This window comes from Lygodium microphyllum, chromosome 20 (genome assembly GCF_053477565.2).
Source record: "Lygodium microphyllum isolate KBCC chromosome 20, Lygodium_microphyllum_v1.1.10, whole genome shotgun sequence".
NCBI classification, from domain to species: Eukaryota; Viridiplantae; Streptophyta; class Polypodiopsida; order Schizaeales; family Lygodiaceae; genus Lygodium; species Lygodium microphyllum.
The window spans coordinates 114,981,100-115,008,448 of record NC_141154.1 but is presented as its reverse complement, the minus strand read 5'-3'; the positions used below and the strand labels follow the sequence as shown (position 1 = coordinate 115,008,448).

General features: G+C 44.2%; 1 protein-coding gene across 7 annotated transcripts in view; it reads right to left on the bottom strand.

Annotated features, from left to right (window-relative positions):
* LOC148019281 (ethylene-responsive transcription factor-like protein At4g13040) overlaps window positions 1-25,644 on the bottom strand; it is a 59,788-nt gene extending 34,144 nt beyond the window's left edge. Inside the window, exons 1-4 of one of the 7 annotated variants that reach the window (XM_087660879.1) lie at window positions 25,185-25,644; window positions 24,307-24,440; window positions 24,123-24,195; window positions 23,797-23,942 (exon numbers count right to left, since the gene is read on the bottom strand). In XM_087660879.1, the coding sequence (XP_087517005.1) occupies window positions 23,797-23,942; window positions 24,123-24,162 (186 nt within the window). In that variant the 5' untranslated portion in view covers window positions 24,163-24,195; window positions 24,307-24,440; window positions 25,185-25,644. Of the gene's footprint in view, window positions 1-23,796; window positions 23,943-24,122; window positions 24,221-24,306; window positions 24,441-24,547; window positions 24,751-24,808; window positions 25,100-25,184 lie in introns of those variants that run through there. The other 6 variants (XM_087660881.1, XM_087660875.1, XM_087660882.1 and 3 more) reach the window with 6 other exon arrangements.
* Window positions 25,645-27,349: the final 1,705 nt, after the last annotated feature.

Here is a 27,349-nt window from a genome sequence, read left to right as displayed (position 1 = left end):
AATTTTGCAAATCTCTTGACCAAGCCAGTCAATCACTCGATTCTTAAATACTCGCTATCTCGAATCAATGTGCTAGACCACCGAGCAACCAACAAGCACAATTTATCCAATGCCTTGGCCTCTCTAGGATGACCCTTTGGGCTCACTTGGTAAGATAACCATCACCTCTATAGCCTTGGTAGGTCACTGGGCAACAGACGAGCATCCTTTGCCCAATGCCCTCCTTGGCTACTTTGGGGTATAACACCTTTAGGTAAATAAAACATGCGCTTAAGCTTTCTCAATAATCCCTTCCTAGTTCGAGTTTTGGCCTTGAGAGAGGTTGTTGAGCTAAAAAATACATTATAAATTTATTAGCTATCAATTACAACCCCAAAACTGAATTATTACCAAAGTTTCATTAAACAATGTTCATTCCTAGAGAGTGTTTGTGCCCCATAAGCCAAACCGTAATTTGGGGGGATCTACACTTCCGTGAATCCATAACTAGACAAGCTGCCCACCACTCAGGCCTAATCCTGTTGTGTAGATTGTTGACGCCTATCTCTACTATCCACACCCCATTCACTGAGGATACATCAACTTGAGCTGCTGTCTACTGCTGTTCTACACCTGGCGCCTGCTATCCAGCCCTTTGTACCTGATCTGGCAACTAATATCAATCTGCTGCGCATATTGCCAACTCATCAGCTGCTACATGCGTTTGTATCTGATCAGCTGTCACCAGCCGGCCACATCATCAGCTAACCCTGCATTTGCTGTTTCTGCCCTGCAACGTCAGCCTGCAGCCTGCAACTATGTCCTAAGATCCATCAAAGTACGATACACTCTCCAACTCATACTCTCTACCCCAGTCCTAGAGACATGGGAGTTTGGGGGTTAGTATTCACCTTTTCATAGTGTGTTCACTGCATTGAGCATTGTATTTATTCAATATTCATAATTTTTCTTTTGTGTTCATTGTTTTTGAGTTACCCTAACTCTAACTGGGTTCATTATTAGTCAGTGCTTTGTCGTATGATTGTGTTTGTTATCTATAGAGACGAGTATTTCTTTACACTCCTCACCCTTCTTGTCCCCTTCTCCTTCCCCTTCAAAGACATCAGTCCCTCATGTATCTTATGTGTTTCACACCCACTACAAGAGGGCAGTTTGGGCCATCGTGAGCACTCCGCATCCTTGTATCCTTCATAAAATCACCCTTAGACCTTGTGGGGAGGGGAATCGGTATGTCTCATTCAATGCCAATTGTAGAGGGCATCCTATATGGGGTTGATGGATCTCCAAATCTCTTTCGCCCGGGAGGAACAAGCGGCAATGGCAAAGAAATAAACATTCCAAAGTTTGATAGCACAAGCAAGATGGAAAGCTTATGTATGTGAGAGTCTGCAACCGCCGACAAAAGAGAAATGCCGAGAGAGAAAATGCAAAAGTACATAAGCAAACCACTAATCTAAAAATTAATACAAGGTCATACACAATCAACCCTTGCATGATTTGGAGGTGTATCAATGACGACATCGGACTCATGGCAAAAGATATATCTAAGGAAGATCTAGCTGAGTGATGATGCCTAGAATGATGATCAGATTTGAATGTGTGAGGCATGGACTCGGCAACTATAACCAGCAAACAAGCCAACCCAATGCTGATGATATCCTCAACTAGTTGATGGCATAAGTGGTGAATGCACCCACTCATCGTAAGTGTGCAATGCGAATAGAGTCGAGTGGACTAGTGAAAAATGCACCCTAATCCCACCTAATGTGCCTAAAATGAAGAAGACTAACACACAAGAACAAAGAATAGACTAAGATAGTGATAGAGCTCCCAAAGTCCTTGTTTGACTCAAACTTTGGCTCACAAATAGAATGTACATAGAGGAAGACAAAGTACATATTTGCTAACATGCACTCTCAAATCTTAGGTGTGCCAAAGGAGAGAGAAACTGAAAATCCAATGGAAGATCACACCATGTACATGTCGATGAAGTCAATCAATGTAGATGCCTAGCCAAGTAGCATGACCCCCTCTCCAGATGAGAACCCTCTTTTAGGCATGGCTAAAATAAGCGAATGGGAATTGAGAGGCATAGAAGTCATCATAACAAATGATTTAATCAAGGATGGATGAGCAAAGTCCCTAGTCCGAGTAGAAGACAATAGCATGAAGCTATTGAAAAACGCACCTTCCATGTATTATTTGCACTAGGACGAATGTAAGGATACTTTTTCCAGCAATTCTCCTTAGGATGCAAGGTCTTCCCACAATCTAGACACTTGGGCCCCCTTTGCACTTATTCTCTTTGTCAACATCAAAGTCAAAGGACAACTCCATACTCCAATTTAGCATTCTTTCCTTTTTTCTTTATCTTTTTCTATCCTTTCCCCAACAATGTGCTTGTTGCCACAAAGATTTGGGTAACAAATCCTGCTTCCCCTCATATTGTCTCCTGATGTTGCACATCCTATTCCAAAACCATGGGGACTCACTCCTCCCTTCAAACAAAGCCATGAACTCTAGAGATGAGAAGACTTGTATGAAACACATCATATTTTGATGATAGAAGATATGACAACAAAGTCTTCTGAACTAACATGTTTACCTAGGGATGCAAGCTCATTCCAAATCTCCTCCATCTCCCCAATGTGATCATTCATGGTCAAGGAATTTGCGACGACAGAAAGCTGTTGTAGCTGGTAGACAGTGTCATTTCTTGGACAGTCGGCCAGTCGGACAGCAGAGCAGTACGGCCAAAGTGAATGCCACGTCATCAGGGCAGACAGGTGCCACGTGGCACAGGTACAGTCAGACTGCAGTTCTGTGCAGTCGGCCAGTTTTTCTGCAGTCCGCTGCATTAAATGCAGCCAAACTAGTGCTGGGAATTCCTATTTTTTCAGCTATTTATAGCCGGTTTTGTGGCACACTCCAGCATTCATTATTTCAGATTCTGATCTTGAGATCTGTTGGCTGAGACAGACTGTGCTTGGGCTGACAAAGATTGAGGTCATCAAGTCGGAGACATATGCAAATATTTCCTCTGCCCCCTTGTGTATTTCTGCACTCTTATACAGCATACTACACCGCAGATTTTCTGCGTTTACACTGTCTCCTTTTCTCTCTCTCTCTCTCTCTTCTCTCTATGTTCACTCTCTCTCAATCTTTGTCCTACACTTCCACATCGCTGCACTCTGACATGGTATCAGAGCGGTGAAGATGGACTGACTGAGGGCTGAACCTATCTGAAGAGGAGATTTCAGAGCGACACAAGGCTGCGTTTCCAGGATTCGAGGGCGAGCGGGAGGGCTACACATCGGATCAAGGCTGAAGCGAGCGTGGGCATGCGGGAAAGGAGTCTAATCCGTGAATTTGCTGCAGGTTATTGCTGTTCGAAGGGGAGGAAGGCTGCGTTTAAGGCCTTCCATTGCAGATTTTAACTTTTCATCGCCTCTGGTGGGTGAAGAAGGTTTGGGCAGCGGAGGGACCAGCCCTAGAAGGCTGCATTTTCACAATCAAAGGGGGCTGATTTTGCGTTCGTGAAGGTATTGCAGGTTAACGTGTCTATAGAGACTAATTTGGAGTTCCAAGAGATCATGGACAGGAAGGTGCCTGTCCTACCAACTCTTCCATCAAATCAAAAGCTTAATGGTGATAATTATCACATCTAGCGGGTGATGATGTTGGCCATTTTGGAGTCTTATGATTTGGCAGAACTTGTGATGGAGGAGATTAACAGGCCCTCGATGAGGAATGAGTCCAAACTCTCTTCCAATGCTCGTACGGAGTTGACCAAGGCCCAATCTCATTGGGACAAACTGAATGCCAGGATTCGATCTTTTCTGTTTCTGTCTTGCACCACAGCCGTGATAGCTCACATCGAGCACTTCACGGTGGCTCGTCAGATATGGCTGGAGCTCCACCAAATGTACAACCGGATGGCCCTGATGAAGAGGGTTTCTTTGGAGGTGCAGATGCGGACTTTGTCCGTGAATAAGTCTTCTTCGCTTCAGAAACACATCAACAAGCTTCGGCAACTTTAGATGCAGGTTCAAAATGCGAGAAAGCCTATTTCCTCCGAAGACATGGCGATCACTTTACTATCCCAGTTGCTGTCACGATTCGGTACGTTTTATTCCACACTTATTGCTTCAGGGCGGGAGTCGACTCTTCGATGAGAAGAGTTGGTTCCTATGGTCTTGGACCAGGAGAAACAATTGAAGGAACAGAATGCTTCCAAATCGGAGGCATTGGTTGGTCACGCCTCTCAGAAGAAGGGGAAGGACCAAAAGAGGAAGAAGGAGAACAACAAATCCAAGAAGGACAAGGAGAAGGAATCGACTTGCCATATTTGTGGAAAGACCGGTCACTGGAAGAAGGATTGCCCTGACAAAGACAAGAAGGATACCAAGAAGAAGGACACGAAGGACTCTAGAGCGGTAGCTACACCCTCATCAGCTGCTTTTCTACATTTAGTAGTCATTGAGGACTCTACACCGAAGACTTCTGATGCTGCGATAACAGCTCCCCAGGCCCAAGAGTGAATTGTGGACAGTGGTGCCTCACGGCATATGACTCCTTCCGTTGGTGTTGCCCATTTGCAACCTTCGCGTGGGCGGATTCTCATTAGAGACAGCTCTTCTATGTCTATTGCTACACGGGGTGAAATGCAGCTTATTCCAGATGGACGTGGTGGTACCCACACCTCTGAGGTGTTGCATGTGCCAGGATTGGGATATCATTTACTTTCGGTTCATAAGATTTGTGCTCTTGGCCTCTTGGAGGAGTTTGACAGTGATACTATTCGAGTCCTTGATCGTGGATCGAGGAAGGTTCTCTCTGCAGGGTACGAGGAGAATGGCGTCTACAAATTGAAGTCTTCTTCAGCTCTTACTTCTCTTCTTACTTCTCAAACACAGTTCGAGCTATGGCATGCTCGGTTTGGCCACTTGAACTACGAGTACCTTCAGAAGGCGTCACAAGGGTCGTTTGTCCCAAGCTTGCCGGACATAATGGCGAGCCATCAGCCATGTGTCTCCTGCATTCATGGAAAACTGCATCGAGATGCGATTCCCAACAAAGCTTCTAGATGGTCTACTTCACCCATGGAGCTTGTATCTATGGATCTTTGTGGCCCGATAAGGACCGAGTCCCTAAAGGGAAGCTTGTACTTCATGTTGATCGTAGATGACTACAGCAAGAAGACATGGGCCTATTTCTTGACTTTGAAGTCGGAGGCTTTCTCTCATTTCAAAGATTGGCTTCTCTTTGAGGAGAACCGTTCTGGCCGGCGATTGAAGACCTTGTGTTCAAACAAGGGAGGTGAATTTATATCTAATGAGTTTGCTAGTTTTTGTGCAAATAGGGGCATTCACTAGGAGTTTACTAACACCAACACTCCCCAAGAGAATGGAATCTTGGAGCGGAAGAACCAAAGTGTGATCAAGATGGCACGCACCATGATGGAGCACCAACAAACACCTCAGTTTCTGTGGGCCGAGGCAGTGGCTATCATAGTTCACATCCTTAATCGATCTCCCACTTCGGCCGTAGACAAGATGACACCTTTTAAGGCTTACTTCGGGACTAACCCTAATGTCTCTTATTTCAGGAGCTTTGGATGTGACGCTTATGTGCACATTCCGAAGACACAGCGTGATAAGTTCGAGGCGGCTTCCCGACGACAGGTTTATGTTGGCTATAGCTCCCAATCCCAAGGTTATCGTTTGTTTAATCCCATCAAGCGGGATGTCTACACAAGCCGAGATGTGCGGTTCGTGGAAGTTCCGGCCACAGAGGGGGGTGAGGAGCACCCCGTGCTTGGAGATTCAAGGGAGAGTTGGGCTCCGGAGACAATTCCTTTGGAGCCAGAGCCTCTTTAATGGAGATTCTTCTTCTGATTCAGAGTCTTCTCTTCCACCGGCCACCCCCGAGGAGCTTCCGCAAGTGGATGTTCCTAAGTCTTCAGCAGATGGAGAGCGATGGGGAGAGGTTTGTCCTCCTCCTCGTTGGGCACGTGACACACTCTGAGATTCAAGGATCGAGGGGGTCCCTGAGGAATGGGAACCGCAGGATGGACCGCGGAGGTCATGGAGGAACCAGGCACATTCTTCGAAGCTTGTATACTCCAACTATTGTTTGCTGACCCGTGTTATGCAAGATTGAGAGCCCACTTCAATGAAGGAGGCTTTGCAATCTGATCATTGGCGGAAGGCCATGGAAGCCAAGTTGGCAGCTATTGAGAGGAATGGCACTTGGTCTCTTGTGCCTCGTCCCTCTCACAAGAAGGTGATCGATGTCAAGTGGGTCTTCAAGACCAAGTATCTTAGCGATGGTTCTTTGGACAAGCACAAGGCTCGCCTTGTTGCTAAAGGTTTTGCTCAGCGCCCAGGCATTGATTTCTATGATACTTTTGCCCCCACTGCTCGTATGGCGACTATTCAAGTTGTTCTTGCCTTGGCTGGCCATAGGAGATGGCCTGTTTATCAATTGGATGTGAGGTCAGCCTTTCTTAATGGTGACTTGCAGGAGGAGATCTATGTTGAGCAGCCTCCTGGCTTTGGATCCTCGGATGGGAAAGTTTACAGGTTGAAGAAGGCCTTGTATGGCCTCAAGCAGGCTCCGCGTGCATGAAACGAGAAGATTGACTCATTTCTTCAGTTGAAGTTGGGATATCGGCGCTCTACGGCCGATCCGCAGCTTTATGTACACACTTCCGAGGTTGGTCGTGTGTTGTTTGTGTTGTATGTTGATGATTTGATTTTCACAGGGGATCGTGCACAGAAGGTCCGAGAGACCAAGACAGCTTTACATCAGGCATTCGAGATGACGGATTTGGGGCTTCTTCATTTCTTCTTGGGTCACGAGATTTATCAGTCTCAGAGGGGGATTTTCATCTCTCAACAGAGGTACATTCAAGAGCTCTTGGTGACTTTTGAGATGAAGACTTGTCGGCCTATTACTACTCCTATGGATCCGAATTGGAAGGCCACTTCACACTCAGATTCTCCCGTGATGGATGCTTCCCGCTACCGTCAGTTGATTGAATCCTTGATTTGGCTTCTCAACACTTGTGTTGATCTTTGTTTTGCTGTGGGTCCTTTGGCAAGGTTCATGACAAAACCCAAACAGGTGCATTGGCAAGCTGCCCTGAGGATTCTTCGGTATTTGAGGGGGACCTCTGACTTAGGGATTTCTTATCCCGCAGGTACAAATGCTTCAGATCTGGTTCTTGCCAGTTGGAGTGACTCGGATTGGACTCGCAATGTGGACCACCGACAATCTACTACAGGCTATTGTTTTACCTTGGGTACACATGTTATCTCTTGGAGTAGCAAGAAGCAGCCCACGATAGTCCTTTCTTCTACTGAGGCTGAGTATCAAGCTACGTCTTCCACCACATGTGAGGTTGTTGGAGAAGCTTGGCTGCCCTCAACCTCATCCTACTCTTGTGCGGTGCAACAATGAGAGTTGCATTGCCGTGGTACGGAATCCCGTATTCCATGCCCGGACGAAGCACATTGAGATCCAGTATCACTTCATTCGGGAGAAGCTTCTGCATGGGACCATTGATGTGGAGTATTGCAAGACGGAGAATAATCTCGAAGGCGCTTCCCCAGGCTCTTCTTCGCCAGCATTCCAAATCCCTCAGTCTTTTGACCCGTCCAAGATCTGAGAGGGTGTAAGACAGTGTCATTTCCCGGATAATCGGCCAGTCGGACAGCAGAGCAGTACGGCCAGAGTGGATGCCACATCAGCAAGGCAGACAAGTGCCACGTGGCACAGGTACAGTCGGACTACAGTTCTATACAGTCAGCCAGTTTTTCTGCAGTCGGCTGCATTACCTGGTGCTGGGAATTCTTATTTTTTCGGCTATTTATAGCCGGTTTTGTGGCACACTCCAGCATTCATTATTTCAAATTCTGATCTTGAAATCTGTTGGTTGAGACAGACTGTGCTCGGGCTAATGGAGATCGAGGTCATCAAGTCAGAGACATACGCAAATATTTCCCCTGACCCCTTGTGTATTTCTGCATTTACACTCTCCTTTTCTCTCTCTCTTCTCTCTGTGTTCACTCTCTCTCTGTCTTTGTTCTACGCTTCCGCATCGTTGCACTCTGACACTAGCTTCATCGACGGTAATTCAATGGTCAAATGAATCTAGATTTCAAGAGCTTGTCTAGCTCTTCCCTAGCATGATGTGTATATCTAGCATTCATTGGATATAAAATCTTCACTTTACCACTATTGCTTTAGGATTCATCGAAATAGTGCAAGTGAGGATGTATGGCAAGACTCCTCTCAAGTCCACATAGCTCCAAACAAACACATCTTGGAACTCCTTGGGCAAGTCGATTAGACTAGCTTCATCCGCCTTAGTAAGATCCTCAACCACACATATGTAAGTTTGGGTGTCTCATCCTCCCCTACGATGTTGGCTTCCTTCACTTCAACTTGTTCCTCAATGGGTTCATTACCTTTGCTTTGTCATTCAACACCAAGCATAACGATAACTCAATCTCCCTTCTTGAACCTTGTGAATAGCTTGGAGAGATCTTAGGGTTTCTTTTATCTTCCTACCTCAAAGTCTTTGTCCTTGCATTTTTGGACTCCTTTCTACTTAGATGAGTGGGTAAATTTCTTTTTGTCCTCCTAGCATTGGAAGGTTGAGGCATTTCTTGATCACTATTGATGCTCTTATGGCATCTCTAAGGAGTCACTTTTTGGGTCCTTGCCCTTTCCAATTGCATGGATTTCCAAGGGCTGGAATGAGATCCTTGGGTTTAAACCTATATGTTTGTGCTCTATGACCTTTAGGTAGCTGAGCCATTCTAGCTCAAACTTGATCTCAACTAGCCAATGTTCATCAACAATCCTGTGTTTAAGGCTTGTGGATCTACTAGGATTTGCTCTGTTGTTCGACAATTTGTGTCTTAATTGGTTTGACCTATAATCAAAATCTTCATCATTTTCTCCTTCTAACTCTTCTCCCTCGGTGTCACTCTCCTCATCTTAGTCTTCTTCTTTCCTAAGGCTAGCTGCTAAGTCATTATGACAATGAAAGAGCACTCAGGGCAGCTTGGTCCACTTCCAGTGAGGATTTTAAATAGTTTATCATATAGTAGAAAATTAGCTTCTAGATTGTTCTTAAACAACCACTATCATTGACTTCGTATCTTCTCCATTTTATCTATTGCACTTTGAGAACCTCTCACCCTAGGCTGTTTGGATGACTCTAGATTTAATACTAGAATTAAAAGGATTACTTCATTTGTCTCTAGGGAGTGCACAGCAAGTTCTTCTAATTCCTCATTACTTACTCTATCATAAGCTACTTTGTACTCTTCCTCCACAATGAATGGCAAGTCTAGGCTAGCAAGGATATGCATCCAATGTTGCTAATCCTCTAGACAAGGGATGTACTTGTTGAGTGGTCTATGTTCAAGTGGACAATTAGTATCTTCTCCTCATGCTAGAGATGACATCTAGATCCGCATGTATCATTTTCCACCTTTCCATATCTATTCTCACTCCATCCACCTTGTTTCCAAAGAAAACTAAACCATTTTGCCCCAATTTAAACAAAGGTCAAGTGACCAAATGTCATAGTCAACTCCCTTCATGACCACAAAGTTGACTAGGAATGGGATTCCACTTATCTTGGCTGATCAATCCTTGAGAACTCCCATCAAGTGTGTTAAGAAAGCAAGTCGTTTAATACATCCCTACTTCATTCCTATTCTGGTTTCCATTTATAGCCCCAAAAAGGCTTTATTTGGATCATTATTTAGTGTGAAGGCACCACCCGACAGACTTCAATGGGCGCCACTCGAGAGAGTTGGGGTACCACTCAAGATAGTCTGTGCCTATAAATATGGCACTAACTGCTCTCATTCTTCATCCACGCATTCATTCCTTCTGATACTCTGTCACTCTTTTCCATATTCTCCTCTCCTTTCTCCATCCTCTCCATTGCCATTCACACCCCGCAAGGAGGATATTACAGTTATAGCTTCTGCATCCATCTCCACTTGGTGTTTTCCGGCCTATATCATATGGCATCATCCCCTCCTCGCCTCAAGTCATCATCAAGCTGCATTTGCAACAAGTTCAAGCTGTTTACAGCAAATTACACCTTCTTTATCAATCCTATATCATACCTACATTGTTGTGTTTTCTTCACCCCTAAAAGGTTGCCCGTTAGTCGCTTGTCTACAACCACTTACAAGAGAGATCTCCATCAAATATCCTTGCGTTTTCTTCCCCAGCTGACTGCCCAGAAGTCACCTTGATAGCAGCCATCATCTCATAGAGCTTTCAGCATATCCTTCATCTTTGACAGCTGGAGGACTGCATTTTGCTCCCTCTACAGCTGGCTATTCTTTTCCTCACCATTCAGCATTACCTTCAATATTCTACTGCCGGAGGATTGCATTTCACTTGGGCTTCAGCTTGTTGTATCAACTTGATTCACTTAACATGTTTCAATAATTCATTCTTCTTCTTCTTCTCCTTCTGTGTTTTTTGAGTTTCTCTTCTCTTCAAGTATTTGCCATGCACACTCTTTGTTCCCCCCACAAACCCTACTATCTCTCTAGTTTGCTTTCATAGCAGTCATTCCAAAATGCTTTCAAAGCTAGAGGCACTCAAAGAGCCAAGAAGATCCTCTGATTCAAAGAAGGCAAGAACAAGTTGCAGGAGTGACAACTTATACTGATTCACCCCCCTATTTCTGTTGCATCATCGGGAGTTATTCTTATCTTCTTCTCCCTCCCACTCTCCCTTTTACAAGTTGATACTAGTGTTATAGCTTCTCCTAACGGACAGTACACTAGATGCTTCTACTACAGCAAGAACGCTCATACCACCAAAGATTGTTGGCACCTTTGCTCCCCGCATCACAAGCATATATGCATCTACCACCAAGCACTCCTTGTGCCACATCTCCCTTCTAGGCCATAGAGACAGTTCTACATTGGCTATCAAAGTATTACGCTCAAGGCAATAAGAAGCATCCAATGCGCTCTTAAGTTCTTATGAGCAAAAGGAGAATCATCAAGCATCACAACCTCCTCGAGACCGCCACAACTGCCATTGTGGTTTCCCCCACCTATTTTCAGGTCCAATGGCTTCATGACCACGGCCTGCAATTCTGCAATTTGCTCCACCGAGAGGCATTGATTGTTGGATACCATCATCTCGTTAGTCTGCTTCTTTAAGAGACAAAGGCTGTTCAACTCCTTCCACTCCTTCAGTCCGCAGTCCACTTCATTGAGAGACTGAGACTATTGTCCATCCCTGGCTCCTCAAGAGCAGGGTAGTCAAGTACGATCTGTTTGATCTATCCAATCTTTGCACTTAGTACAGTACCAAAGGTATACACAAAAATGTCAAACAAAATCCAGTGTTTCATACAATCATTAAAAAACACACAGAAAATTAGCGTTCGGCTAGTAAATATTACTTGTTTTAACATGAGAGTAGCTATACCCATGACATAGAGTGTCACAAGGCATTATCCATCCAATACTATCACAATTTACAAACCACAAATGTCTTTGCTTCAATTTTCACCAATAAGTCATGAACATGATGAGAGGTTGAGACAAAATGTAAATCCAAGACTCTAGTCACAAGTAATTTCCAAGATCCAATTTCATTTATAAGATTGAAAACATGTAGAATGGATTTTTTTTAAAAGCTAGTTGCAATGATGGATCATGACTCATTGATCATGGTATAGCAAGTCACAAGTACCAAGTGGCAAGTACAAAAAGTAGTAGATACGAAAAGGAACTAAAGACTAAGACTCAAGGTGAGCTATGTGAAATATGGAGGCTTCATGAAGAGGCTTAGGCATTGTGATAGAGATAAAGAATATAGAGATACAAGTAGGGGCAAGGAAAGGGAAAGGGGAAGGGGAAAGGAAAGAAGAGAAGGTAAAGAAAGACAAAATACAAATAGGGCTACATATAGGGGAATGAGATTCGAGAAAGAGGAGGATGTAAAGATAGAGAGAAGAGGATGGAGAAGATCTGAGAAAGAAGAGAGGAGCTTGTAAGAGAGTTAGAAGAGAAGATAGTACATGAAATACAAGTAGAGGTCGGTGAGGATAAAGAGAAAAAGCCTAAAGCAAAAAACCACCTTTCTTTCAACACCCTCCCCCAAAAAAAGGGACAAAAATTGGATGGATCGTACATGTTTGATCGGACTAGATGGATCCATCCTTTGACATAATGCAGCCCTACTCAAGGGCTTCTTATTTCCTCACCTCCCTTATCTTGCTCCACTGACAATGACTCCAATGCGAGCATCGAGGAGATCCTGTGCGATACCTCCCTCTTCTACTCGGGTCTGAGACGCTACCTCCACAGGCCATCTAGCCTCTATTCCATTGAAGCCCCAAATACCTTCTTCGGCACCACCAACAGCATTTCCTTTGTATTTGAATGTTTCAAAGGCCATGATCCATGAGTTTCTCGATTCCCTCTCTCTCAAAGGGGGATTCAAATGGGGATTCAAAGGGGGATCCCATTCTTTGGACTTCTGAGGGGATCCTCTCTCATTCTACAATTCTTCACCCCCCTTATCGAAAACCCTTGGGGTTGTTGATATCTCTACGCCACATTAGCCATTTCATCCTCCATTTCCTCATCTACTTAAACATCCTCATTTACCATTCACACCCATGATCTATAGGTACTTTTTAGTTTGGGGCTTTGGATGTTTCAATGGCTCAACCTGCACATACCTTCCAACATGGAGTCACAGAGCTTGTGGCTTCTCTCCCAAGTCCCAAGGTTGAGTTTCGAGTTCTATCAACTCATCATGTCTACTATTCTTCACTATATGTAAAGTTACAAATCAAACATTGGGCTCCCCAACTTGATCTTCTTCTCTCTCACACTACTCTTTTTCCCTCCCTTTTGGGTTTGAGAGGTGGTGTTGAGAAACCAAGTCTATGCCTATAAATATGGCACTGACTTCCCTCATTCTTCATCCCATACATTCATTCTATCTAACACTATCACTCTCTTCCATATTCTTCTCTCCTTTCTCCATCCTCTCCACTGCCGTTCACACCCTACAAGGAGGACAGTACGGTTCATGGCTTTTGCATCCATCTCCACTTGGCATTTTGCCACCTACATCATTTGGCATCAGCCCTCCACACTTGACATCATCATCAAGCTTTGTTTGCAGCAAATTCAAGCCATCTACAACAGGTTACACCCTCTTTATCAGCCCTACATCCAGTACTTGCGTTTTTGTGTTTTCTTCCCTCCTGAAGGGTTGGGCAGTTGTTACCTATCTACAGCCACTTACATGAGAGATCTTCATCAAATATTCTTGCATTTTCTTCTCTAGCTGGCTGCCCAGTAATCGCGCCTTGATAGCAGCCATCATCTCATAGAGATTTCAGTATATCCTTTATCTCTGACCGCTCTTGAGGACTACGTTTTGCTCCCTCTACAACCAATTGTCCTTTTACTCACCATTCAGCATACCTTCAATATCCTACTGCCAAAGAACTATGTTTTGCTCCATTCACTTTGCAAATTCCCTACAAGTATTACCGCCTGATTCAAACAAGACAGTGCAATTATCTTCAAAGCTTCAACTCCGTTGTATCAGCTTGATTCACTTAGCATGATTCAATGATTCATCATTCACCTTCTTCTTCTTCTTCTTCTTCTTCTTCTTCTTCTTCTTCTTCTATGTTTTCTGAGTTTCCCTTCACTCTTAGTGTTTGCCATACACACTCTTTGCTTCACCCTACAAACCCTATTGTCTCTCTCATTTGCTTTCACAATAGTCATCACATTTCGACAAAGTGAACAATGAACTTTAAAACCATCAGCCACTATTAGATTGAAATTTACTCTCAATAGGTGGATTTCCTCGAGCTTAGATTACGAAGTGATTTACAATGATATTAACTCTAACTCCCAAGTACATGATTCCTCTCCTTCTTGTGACTCCAAGGGCTTCAACTAGAAGGATGTCCCATCACTCACACACAACTCCCTCCCAAGAAGGCATTCACATCTAGAGCTCCCAAGGATCGGGTTGAAGTTAAGTCATGGATTATACTAAGGTGAGGCTCCTAAAGAGCAACTTTAGTTGGCTCTACTTTGACTGCTACAATCCACGCTTTAAAGGTTTTGCAAAGGATTTAAAATTTCCCTTTTAGCAACATGCCTAAAGTATTGTATCATTTTTCGAGGCCAAGGTGTCGAGCTAAAAATGCATTAGCTTCTTTACAATAGATATATGAACTAAACCTCTTAATTAAGAAGAAAATCGTTCCTAGGGTGTCTATGTCCCATAAGCACAAATCCTATTGGAGGATCCAAACTTTCCATAAATAGCCATACTATTCTCCATCCAGTCTCAATCTCATTTTGCAGCTTGTAGGTGCCTTCTCTCTACTGTCCACATGCCCTACATGGAGATGTCAAAGTGCAGCGGTGCGGAAGCGTAAGACTAAAAGAGAGAGAACACAAAGAGAGGAGAGAGAAAGACAGTGGAAGACGAAGATCTGCTGTATAAAGTGTGCTGTATACAAAGATATGCAGATATATACACGGGCGCAGTGCGCTGGACTGCATGTCTCCACCTCAACGATGCAACCTGCTGTTCACCTCGAAGTCCGCTGCAGTCTACAAGATCTCCTGTCTGAAATCTGCGAACAGAGACAGAATCTGCACGTATCTCCAGCTTGGAACCTGCGTACAGAAGTGTGTAGGGAGACTGCTGAAAACTCGGCTATAAATAGCCAAAAACTGGGCGCAAAATAACTGCAGGTACTGAATCAGGTCGGACTGCCACGTGGCAGTCCGACTGGCTGCAGTCCGACTAGCTCTGATCGCTAACACCCCCTCTCAGAGCCTGGGCGGGGCAAAAGCCTGAGGGATCGGGCATGTCTCCGAAGTAGAGCCTGGGGAAGTACCTTGGTAAACAAATCTGCAAGATTGTCCTCCGTCTTGCAGTACTCCACAGTGATTGTCTCATCCAGAAGCTTCTCTCTAATGAAGTGGTACTGGATCTCTATGTGCTTCGTCCAGGCATGGAAAACAGGATTCCGTGCCAAGGCAATGCAACTCTCATTGTCGCATTGCAGCAAAGTAGGACGAGTCTGGGGGCAGCCAAGCTCCTCCAACAATCTCCGAAGCCACACAGCCTCACATGTGGTGGAAGACGCGGCCCGATACTCCGCCTCAGTAGACGAAAGGGCTACCGTGGGCTGCTTCTTGCTACTCCATGAGATAACACCTGCACCCAAGGTAAAACAGTAACCTGTTGTAGACCGCCTTTGGTCCACATCACCAGCCCAATCCGAGTCGCTCCAACCTGCAAGTACAAGATCTGAACCACCTGTACCTGCTGGATAATGAATCCCTAAATCAGATGTCCCCCTCAAATACCGAAGTATCCTCTGGGCAGCTTGCCAATGCACCGTCTGAGGTTCACTCATGAACCCCGCCAAGAGCCCAACAGCAAAACAAAGATCAACACGAGTGTTGAGGAGCCAAATCAATGATCCAATCAACTGACGATAGCGGGAAGCATCCGCCATGGGAGAAGCTGAATGGGAAGTGGCCTTCCAGTTCGGATCCATAGGAGTAGAAATGGTCCGACAATCCTCCATCGCAAAAGAAACCAAGAGCTCATTTACATATCTCTGCTGAGAGATGAAGATCCCCCTCTGAGACTGATAAATCTCATGGCCCAAGAAGAAATGAAGTAGACCCAAGTCCGTCATCTCAAATGTCCGATGTAAAGCTGCCTTTGTCTCTTTGACCTTCTGTGCATGATCACCTGTGACAATCAAATCATCAGCATACAACACAAAAAGCACACAACCAGCCTCGGAAGTGTGTACATAAAGCTGCGGATCGGCCTTGGAACTCCGATATCCATCAGCGGAAGATTCTGGGATATCCACCGGTGGTAACTCCTCGGGGGTGACCGGTGAAACAGTAGACTATGTATCAGAAACAGAAACAGAATCAGAATCAAAAGGCGCGGGCTCCAAAGGGACTGTCGCGGGAACCCAACTCTCCCCTGGATCTCCAAGAACGGGATGCTCCTCACCCGCTGCTATGGCAGGAACCTCCACGAACCGCACATCTTGACTGGTGTACACATCCCGCTTGACGGGATCATACAAACGATAGCCTTGGGATTGAAAGCTGTAGCCAACAAACACCTATCTTCGAGAAGCTACTTCAAATTTATCACGATGGGCCTTGGGAATGTGAACATAGACATCACACCCAAAAACCCTAAAATAAGAAACATCGGGCTTAGTCCCAAAGTAAGCCTCAAAAGGTGTCATCCCATCAACGGCCGAAGTGGGGGATCGGTTAAGGATGTGGACTGCAGTAGCCGTAGCCTCGGCCCACAGAAACTGAGGTGTCTGTCGGTGCTCCATCATGATGCGTGCCATCTCGATCACACTTCGGTTCTTCCGTTCAAGAATGCCATTTTCTTGAGGAGTGTTGGTATTAGCAAACTCCTGGTGAATACCTTTATCTGCACAAAAACGAGCAAACTCATTAAAAACAAATTCACCACCCTTGTCGGATCGCAAGGTCTTCAATCTCTGACCTGATCGGTTCTCCTCAAAGAGAAGCCAATCCTTGAAGTGGGAGAAAGCTTCTAACTTCAATGCCAAGAAATAGGCCCATGTCATCCTGTTGTAGTCATCTACGATCAACATGAAGTACGAGCTCCCTCTCAAGGACTCGTTCCTCATAGGGCCACAAAGATCCGTAGATACAAGCTCCATCGGTGAAGTAGACCGCCGCGAAGCTTTGTTGGGAATTGCATCCCTATGCTGTTTCCCACAAATGTAGGAGACGCATGGCTGCTGGCTCACCACTATGTCCGGCAACCCTCAAACAAGCTGTCCACGTGACGCCCTCCAAAGATAATCATAGTTAAGGTGACCAAATCGAGCATGCCATAGCTCTGACTGTGTCTGAGAGGTGAGAAGAAGAGTAGAGAGGGCGGTAGAAGACTTCAATTTGTAGATGTCGTTCTTCTCGTATCCTGATGAGAGAACCTTCCGTGACCCACGATCAAGGACTCGCACCGAATCACTATCAAACTCCACTATAAGTCTAAGGGAACAAATCTTATGAACTGATAGTAGATGATACCCTAAACCTAGTAGATGCAAGACCTCTGAGATATGGGTACCACCACGTCCATCTGGAATAAGCTGCATCTCACCCCGTCCTGCAATAGACACCGAAGAGCTATCTCCAATGAGAATTTGCCCACGCAAAGGTCGCAACTGGGCAACACCATCTGATGAAGGAGTCATGTGCTGGGAGGCACCACTGTCAACGATTCACCCTCGAGCCTGGGGAGATGTCATCGCAACATCAGAAGCATTCGGTATAGAGTCCTCAATAACAGCTAGATGAAGAAACGCAGCTGATGAGGGTGCAGCCACCGCTCCAGAATCCTTCGTGTCCTTCTTATTGGTGTTCTTCTGTTCTTTGTCAGGGCAATCCTTATTCCAATGGCCGGTCTTTCCACAAATATGGCATGTGGATTCTTTGTCCTTATCCTTGTCCTTCTTTGACTTGTTATCCCCCTTCTTCTTCTTTTGGTCCTTCCCCTTCTTCTGAGAGGCTTGACATGTGAGTGCCTCCGACTTGGAAGCATTCTGTCCCTTCAGTTGTTCCTCTTGGTCCAAGACCATAGAAACCAACTCTTCCCACCGAAGAGTGGACTCACGCCCCGAAGCAATAAGGGCGGAGTAGAAAGCACCGAATCGTGGCGGCAACTGGGACAAGAGTGTGATCGCCATGTCTTCGGAGAAAATCGGCTTCCCCGCATTCTGAACCTGTATCTAAAGCTGTCTAAGCTTGTTGATGTGCTCCCGCAACGAAGAAGACTTGTTCACGGATGAGGTCCGCATCTGCACCTCCAAAGAAACCCGCTTCATAAGGGTCATCCGGTTATACATCTGATCAAGCTCCAGTCATATCTCCCGAGCCACCGTCAAATGCTCGATGTGAGCTATCACGGCTGTAGTACAAGACAAAAAAAGAAAGGAACGAATCCGGGCATTCAGTTTGTCCCAGTGAGACTGTGCCTCGGCCAACTCCGCACGAGCATCAAAAGAGAGTTTGGACTCATCTCTCACCGAGGGCCGGTCGATCTCCTCCTATACAAGCTCCGCCAAATCGTAGGACTCAAGGATGGCCAACATCATCACACGCCAGATGCGGTAATTGTCGCCATCGAGCTTTTGATCTGCGGGAAGAGCCGGTAAGACAGGCACCTTCCGGTCCATGATCGTTTGGAACTCCAAGTCAATCTCTGTAGACATCTTCACCTATAATGCCTTTACAAACGCAAAAGCAACCCCCTCTAACTGTGAAAACGCAGCCTGCTAGGGCTCTTCCATGTCCCGAAACTTCTTCAGCCGCCGGAGGTGATGAAAAAGCAAAACCTGCACTTGAAAGCTGAAAACTCAAACTTCCTCCTCGTCAAACAGCAGTAAACACAAGCAAATCCACCATCGGGACTCCTTTCCCGCGCGCCCACGCTCGCTTCAGCCTTGTTCCGAGGGGCAACCCTCCTGCTCGCCCTCGAACACTGGAAACACAGCCTTGTGTCGCGATGGAAACTCCTCTTCAGGTTGGTTCTTCACTCAGTCAGCCCTTCTACACTACTTTGATACCATGTCAGAGTGCAGCGGTGCGGGAGCGTAAGACTGAAAGAGAGAGAATGCAAAGAGAGGAGAGAGAAAGAGAAAGTGGAAGACGAAGATCTGCTGTATAAAGTGTGCTGTATACAAAGATATGCAGATATATACACAGGCGCAGTGCGCTAGACTGCGTGTCTCCACCTCGATGATGCAACCTGCTGTTCACCTCGAAGTCCGCTGCAGTCTGCACGATCTCCTGTCTGAAATCTGCGAACAGAGACAGAATCTGCACGTATCTCCAGCCTGGAACCTGCGTACAGAAGTGTGTAGGCAGACTGCTGAAAACTCGGCTATAAATAGCCAAAAACTGGGCACAAAATAACTGCAGGTCGGCTGCATTTTAAATGCAGCCGACTGTACTGAAGCAGGTCAGACTGCCACGAGGCAGTCCGACTGGCTGCAGTCCGACTGGCTCTGATCGCTAACAGGAGAATATCTCAACCGGAACTATCTACCATCGTTGTCTATCATTTGGCACCTATTGTCCAACCTTTTGCTGCTATTTAGGACTGTGTACCAGCTGGCTGTCCAGCCAGGCGACTGCTGCTAGAGATTATTATAGCCTGTGTTTGCTGTCTGCTGATCATCTAGAGCTGCCACACAATCTTCGCAACTGCTGCCCTATGCTGATTTCAGTAAAATTACTACATTTTGCAGTCCCTGCTCTGCCACCCAACCCCTAGTCAACTCCAAAAAAATTGTGTTCTGCTGATCAACCCATTTGTATAGCTACTATGTCCTCAGCCTAATCCGTGTTTGCAATTTCTGCACACTCTGCTGTCTAGCTATCACTAATCCAGCCTTCACAAGCCATGTTTGCTACTACTGGACGCATCCGGAGGCTGTCTGCTGCATCTTAGGATTTGGCACTGTACAATACACATCTTGCTCATACTCTCTACCCTGGTCCTTGAGACATAGGAATCAGGGGGTCATTTTTCACCTTGCATATTATGTCTACAGCATTGAGCATTGTACTTATTCTTTCATTACCTTTTGTGTTTATTATCTCTGTGTTAACCCTAACCCTATCTATCTTTCTTTCTGAATCTATGCATTTGCTATATGATTGTGTTTGTACTCTGCAAATGAGCATTTCTTTACAAGGGTTGCAATGATGCTAGGATCAACTTCCTTGAACTGAAAACTCGTGATCCTCTCAATTCCATGGCTTTGCCCTTGGGAAGGTATTGTAGGAACTTCCTCTAAATTAGGTTGAACAAATGTAGGTCTCCCAAAGGTGTTTACGTGAGTTGAAAATCATGCCTAGTGCACTTGTTCCTCCTCTTGCCTCTCAATCTTCAAGCTCTTGTTGAGCATCTGTGTAGGAACTTCCTCTAAATTAGGCTGAACAAATGTAGGTCTCCCAAAGATGTTTACATGAGTTGAAAATCATGCCTAGTGCACTTGTTCCTCCTCTTGCCTCTCAATCTTCAAGCTCTTGTTGAGCATCTGTGAACCACTCCTTGGCCTTATTGACCACTTTAAGTTGATGAACTAGATCTAGATATGCACCTATTTTGGAGTACTTTACTTTGGGGTGGTATTATAGCACTTTCTATGCTAGAAATGACTACCCCTACAAGTAACATAGTGGCCCTATCACTTTCTAAAGCAACCTTCATTGCAATGTGCATCTTTCTTTCTTCAACTTTTCTATCACCAATCCGTTTGTTATTGAGCCTACAGGAATGTTAATACCTTCATTCCTACTATGTGCACTTGTGATGACATCAACTAGGATTGGCTTGCGTGTCCTTGTCATTGCTCATTTCTACTTTGAAAAAACTCGAAGGTACTAATGGTATGATTGCCTTGCTTGTACTTGCTTTCTATTTCCGACAATCTTGATACACTTGAGTGATGCTAACACTCATTGTATAATTAATCGGTCTTATTCTCTTAGATTGGCTCCTACTTTAGAAGATAAATGCCCAAATTGACTGCAGTGCGAACATTCAACTAATTCTCTAAGCTACATCAATCCTTGCAGCCACCTCCTAACATCATCACTCGAATTGACTTATAGTCCATAAGGACTATGTTATCCTCTTTGCCATAAGAGATGTTAGGATTCATGAATTCTTTGTCTTCCAGTGGTTTCTTGATGTAATGTACTAGAGAGTCACTTGGGAGATGAGATGATTGAACCTAGAGACCTAGGAATCCCTAGAGAATTAATGTATGCTCAAGGTGCAATTGGTCTACCGTCTTTACTCAGGTGGAGCTAACCAATTGCTATGGTCTCCCATAGAAAGGTCCTCCATTTTGTTGATAAACAACATTGACGTAGGGAACAAGGTATAGTAGCCATCTGGGGGCTCTAAAAAGAGGCCATAATTAGAACGTGTACAATTAGGACTTGAGTATTCTAATGGTAGGTGATCTCCATCAATGTGAATGCACTGGACGTTTTGCCCATAAGGCTAGGGTTACTCGGAGCATTCACGAGTTTTTAAAGCTTTTATTGCTACTACTTAGGGTAGCTATGATATCTTGGATTATCCTATAATCCAAGCTATATGTGCTTGGCAAGAGATCTTGTGATCCCACGTCTCACTCATCCCTACTAGTCTCTTTGTGTAGATTGATAGTATGGCCTTATCAAGGACACCATTTATGTTAAACCTATCTAGAACTAATTTGCTAGCCATGGCCACCTATATCTTCTCGTTTTTCTAATCCCTTCAATAAATACTTTGGTCATGGATTTAGCATTGGATCTTTTTGCTAGTGGGATTCTCTTGTATAGACTCCACACCTTCAAGACATAGTCTCCCCTTCTTGGGATAATTTAGTTGTGTAGATGTGCTGTTCACATGTGGGATTAATTTGAATGTGAGTCAGTGTGGGTGACAAACAACCCTAGCTGGGACAATGGGGCACACTGACAGAAGTTGTGGTGAACAAGTACCAATGGGTAATTGGGACCAAAGTAACTACAAAACGTTTCACCTCAAAATGTTTCACCACTAAAACGTTGCATTTCACTCCGAAACGTTTCACCTTTGGCCAAGTTCCAAGCAAAACACCAAGTGAAACAGTTAAATAATACGTGTGACATAGGTTTCTTTATAAACAATGGGTTCCAACTTATGTATTTATACCATGCAAATCCTTTTATGTCAATAAATGATGACTTTTTTTGGGTGCAAGAAAAAACACTCGGAGCATTTCCCATTTCAATGAAACGTTTTAGGCATTTTAGGCGTTTCGCATTTCAGTTCCAATGAAACATGTTTCGAGGTTACCATGATTGGGACAAATCTTGGGCGGGGACATTACTGAATAGCCCCTCAGGAATGACTTTGAGCGTCAAAGAGGGTAGAGAATTAAATTATTAAATATCTTGGAGTGAGGTCTATGGAAGCTCCAACACTTTCAAGAAAATTGAGGCTGCGCATTCAAGTATGCAAGGCTGAGTATTTTTCAATTTAGATATAATATTTTGTTTTAGAGGCTTAGTTTGCATGGGCAAGTTTGCCACTTGGCACTTACGCATGAACAAAGCCGGGAGGCTGGAAACAACAGTTATGCACATTTCTAGAGAGATTGACAAAGCTGAATCCCAATTTGCTGCAGGCCACCCGATTTTGATGCACAATCTGGCCAGAAGACAGCATTTGGGGACCCAGCAACCACACATGAACTGATTTGAAGTCTCATCTAGAGAGGAGCTGACAATTGTAGCTACACAGTCTGGGGAAAGCTGTTGGAGGTTCCATTGATGTAGGTAATAGCTGTTGAGCACTGTTTGTGGGCAGCAAACACAGAAATTTTGCTCCCCAACTACTTCTCACACTACGTTTAATCTAGTGATGAAGATTGATGCTTGGAGCCCCAATTGGACCTAAAGCATTGATGTTGGGATTATGCCGATCCTGGGCCTATAAACAAAGATTAAGGCATGCATGGCTACATTGGGATGCTGCACGTATGCATTGCATGAAGGTTGTGTAAATATATACTTGGGTTTGCACTGAGAAAACACAGAATGTGCAAACATGACTAAAACACAATTAACTCAAGACAGAAAATCAAAACAAAGAAGAATAAACCCTGACAAAACTGGCACAAAGCATCAACCATCTAATTCTTCCACTTATGTATGTTTCTCAATCTCAAAGTTTAATTGAGATAGAGTGTTTAGAACTAGAGCTAGACTCAAAGCATCAGCAATCCAATTCTCATTCATATGTATATTACTTAATCTCAAATTTGATTGGAACTAAAAGTGTGACCACGTTGTGTCTAAACATAGTGCAATCCATGATGGTCAATCCCTCTTGGATTCCTGCCCAATGGAATAATGAGACCGCTTTGCAAAGGGCAAGGAACCTAGTCATATGTCAAATACTGGATTTCCAATCCCTTACACCAAATGCAACTAGATGCTGTGGCAACCCTACACCTCCACTCACATCACAAATAACCCAAAAGGCTAATTCAACTCGAGCACTTGAGCTATGGATGGGAAGAGATGTGCATTTGGCTTTTAATGAGAGTGCAAGCCATCCACAGGCCTATACTATCCAATGGTGATAAGTCAAAATCTATAAAACTATTTACATCAGCACCTAGAAGGAAGATCTTGAGCCTTGCTGTAATAATCATGACTCAAATCTATACGACTTTTTCTATAAGCACCTTGCACCTAGGTTAGAATCTTACTTCTCATTGAGGAATAGATTAATTAGGTGAAAGTAGAGGATATCCTGATTTTCATTTCTGAATAGACCCTTTGCAAGTGGTGTCTTCCAAGGGAAATCCACAGTTTGGGGACAGGGAAGTGCACACTTTGGAGACAGGTTATTCCATGATTGAAGGATTGCAACCAACACCAATGTTATTTGCTCAAAGGCTATAAGTTAATTAGTTTGCAAATTTGAGAGTGCAGCAAAGTGCACAACCCATAAAACTACAGCCTTAACTCCTGGTTCTTTGAAAGTTGAAAGATGTAACAGAGAACTTTGAAGCCTGGATGGCCAATTAAGGTGATAGAAATCCAAACAACCCTGCTTTTTTATTCTAGACACAACTGATTTATCTAATGATTGATGCATTACCGGTTTTACTTCCACGTTGTACTCCTCTGCTTCAGCATAATCTTTTTGTAAGCTTGAGCCTCCCACAGCCTGATCCATTGGCTGCAAAACCTGGTGTTGCTCACTGTGACTGAATCTTGAAATTTGATTGAGAAGCTTATGCTTTTCTGCAGAACCAAAAAAACATGACCAAATGCATAAGCTCTGATGATAGCTTCTTGCAGATTAAGCTAACATTAATCTTGGATCTGTGAAGCTTTTGCAGACATTGACTGGGACTTCAAAGTGTCATTCCAGAATGCCCCTAGCAATGCTTTGGCTTTAAACTCAAATGAAGTCAATCTTACCAAAGATGGCCAGATGCCGCCGCTTTCGAATGCTCACCATTGTTGGAAATGCTTGGTCCCTTAACTTGTGGAACTGCTTTCAATAGCTCGTCAAACCACTGTCTCCGATTGAACAGAGGGATTAAGCAGAATGACAACCTTAGAATTATGCTTAACCTGTCTCCAAATTTAAATGCGCCCTTACCACTTCTGACCAGATGACCAAACAAGTGACAGGACTAAGAACTCAAAAATTGATTTGATCCGTCCTTGGAGGCTACGTTCTCGCTCAACTCAATAAAATAACTGGCCAACCCCCAAATCCCAGACCTTCTTTATCTGGCATACAGAACAAGAACAATCTATCAGTCCACAGGCACACAAGGGCAGACAAAAATTCGAAACACTTTGCAAGTTCTTCTAAGTATCTGTTATCAATCATGCACCACTATGACGAAAAAGTCCTTTCCACTTGACACATCAGCCACTGTTGCAGAGCCTAAAGCGTGAAGGCAGCTGCTGCCAACATAGGTACAAACGCACAGCAGTTTTATGCAACAGCTTTTGATCTGTGTGGCTCACGTGCCATGATGGGCAGCTGAGAATTTATGTCCCTAAGGAATTGGGTCTCCCAGAGGGGGTCAACCCAAAGCAGAATAAACTGGCAGAAGCAGAGGTTGACGGTAGATATATTAGCCTCTGCAAACCTCAAGGCATGCGCTGAGCTACCATGGTTGGGAGATGGGTGCATGAGAAACCAACTGATTCAAAGGAGAGAGAAGGTAGATATCCATGGGGAAAGAGATGGCAAGGAGTGAGAAGGTGGCTATGGGGTGGCAGCACAGGGGAATCGGAAAGGATTGGAGGCTCTGTACCGGAGCTGGGAGGAGATTACTGAAAAGGTGGTGGGGTGGCCACCTTTCCCTGAGAGGGTTGACCACAGGGAGGCCAGCACAGGGGTGGTGGGTGGGGTATGAAACAGGGTGAGAGAGACAGACAGACAGGCAGGCAGGCAGGCAGAAACACACACAGACACAGAGAGACAGAGAGACGGAGTGGGAGGGAGGGAGGGAGGGAGATTACCCTGTTTCTCGAGGTAGGTTTGACCTGATCTGATTCGCATGCGTGCTAATATAATTAGATCTTCACCAAATTTCAGCTCGCCAACCTCTCTCTGCGTATACAGCTCGCCGAAAAAAAAAAGGGGAGAAAAAAAGGCAGTCGACCAAAAAACGCCACCCCCTGTTTCGTAAGGCAGCCCCTAAGTGGAATCTTGTGTGTGTATGTAAAGCATGTAGACTGTAGCGAGCTATCACTTAAGTCCTCCTTCTGCCTCCTTTGCTTCTTCTTCTTATGGTGATGATGATGATGCAGCACCAGACGGGCCTGGGTGGCTGTGCAGAGAAACCAGCTATGCGACTCTTCCACCTTTTTTTTCCTTTCTTACCACCTCGTCATCGACCCTTTTGTCGCCGTCCCCACGATCACCTAGGAGCCTCTAGGTAGGGGCAAACTTGTGATAACTCCACGAGGGTCTCTCGAGAGAGTCTCTCTCTCTCGCATAGCATATCCAACTGCCCAATGTAAGCCTTTCCTCGAGTACCCATGGAGCATGTCCGCAACGTAAACCTTTTCTCGATCTAATAAGGTTGATTACGTACCAAATGATAGACATCTACTCTTGACCAATCAAAACGCTTGTAAGTCTTTTACAAACTCGAGAGAACATGACATGTTTACGGGCTAAATGACTTGACTCCCCACTTCCCACTTTGTAAGGTGACAAACAAGGGTGCATTGTTTATATTTGCAATTGATCAAAAATTTATATGTTATTAAATTTCACTTTTTGGCAAAATGTGTCCATTTGGGGTATAAGGGTATTGGAGTTCATGCCCAATTTCAAAAATTGCATATCCATAATCTCATGGTGTTCGTCACTTGATGTGTACCAAGCTAAGATATGCACGAGTGCCCATGGAGTGTATACAAGTGCCCAATGTTACCTTAACCACATTAGTGAAATAGCCTAATGGCACTCAATGTGACAACATTGGCCCAAATGTTCAAACAACTTGAGCTAAGGTAGAGGGCCCAATAAGGTGATGGCTCTCAAAAGCAAAATGTACCACGCCCTAATTTAGTGATAGTTTTACACAAAATATGCATCTTTTTCAACCACTCATTCTTATATCTTACGTGTAAGCTTTATTGTCCCTTAACCCTACAGTAGTTCAAGTAGATACATAAATGCGCAATTAACCTAAGGAATCGAGCACAAATAGAGTGGTTAGTTGTTATAGCATTCATGGCAATTGATTGGTTTGAAAAATAGCTTCCTTGGAATGCCAAATTGGCAGTGTAAGGTCTAAACATGCAAGTTTGGATAGTTGCAAGTCTAGCCATGTGTTCATTTTTCCATTTTTTTCTTATTATTTGTAGATTCAAGGATTTTGGATGCCTATTCATGGTTTCTCAAAGCTTGCTCTACAAGGTTATGCTGATTTTGTGCTTGATGATGCAATTGCAATTATTTGACTACATTTTTTGTTTATATAATATTTATGGTCATTTATATAATAATAAATTACAAATTTGTAGGATGCTTGCCAAAAATATTTGGAACTCATCTCATCTAGTTATTGAGAAGCTAGGTACTTGAAAGCTCAACCCTACAAACTTTCTCATGGATAAAGATAATGCAAATATGTGATAGAAGAAGAGAAGGAACCATCATGCACAATATAGGGAGACTTGGAAGACTAGGAGTAAACAATCTCGCAAAATTATATATCAGTTGTCCAATCCAATGATGATGATTAATAGTATATGATTGGCCATATTCAAGATACAACCTTGTTGAAGGAGCCATAGGATAGTTTAGAGAGTCTCTATGGCACAAACATAAAGAAAAAAAGATTTAGCTCGAGCAAAAGCTAAATAATCTAAAGCAAAAAAACATAATGGTTATTGTATACATATTGAAGATGAAGAATATTGTAGAGATAGTTCCATCTATTAAAGAACCATAGGGATGGTGATAGCCTAGGCCCACTACATCCACATCAATGTCCATGCAACCAATTTTGATAGTTAAACAAAACCCTTCATTGTGGAATTCTATTTAAGATAGTGGGTGGAAGGAGGGGTTAGAAATTACCCATAAATGGCCCAATATATTAACTACAATGGTGAAGGAGGATGCAAGTCAAGCAGAAGCACAATGTGCCAAAATCAAGTCCGGAAGG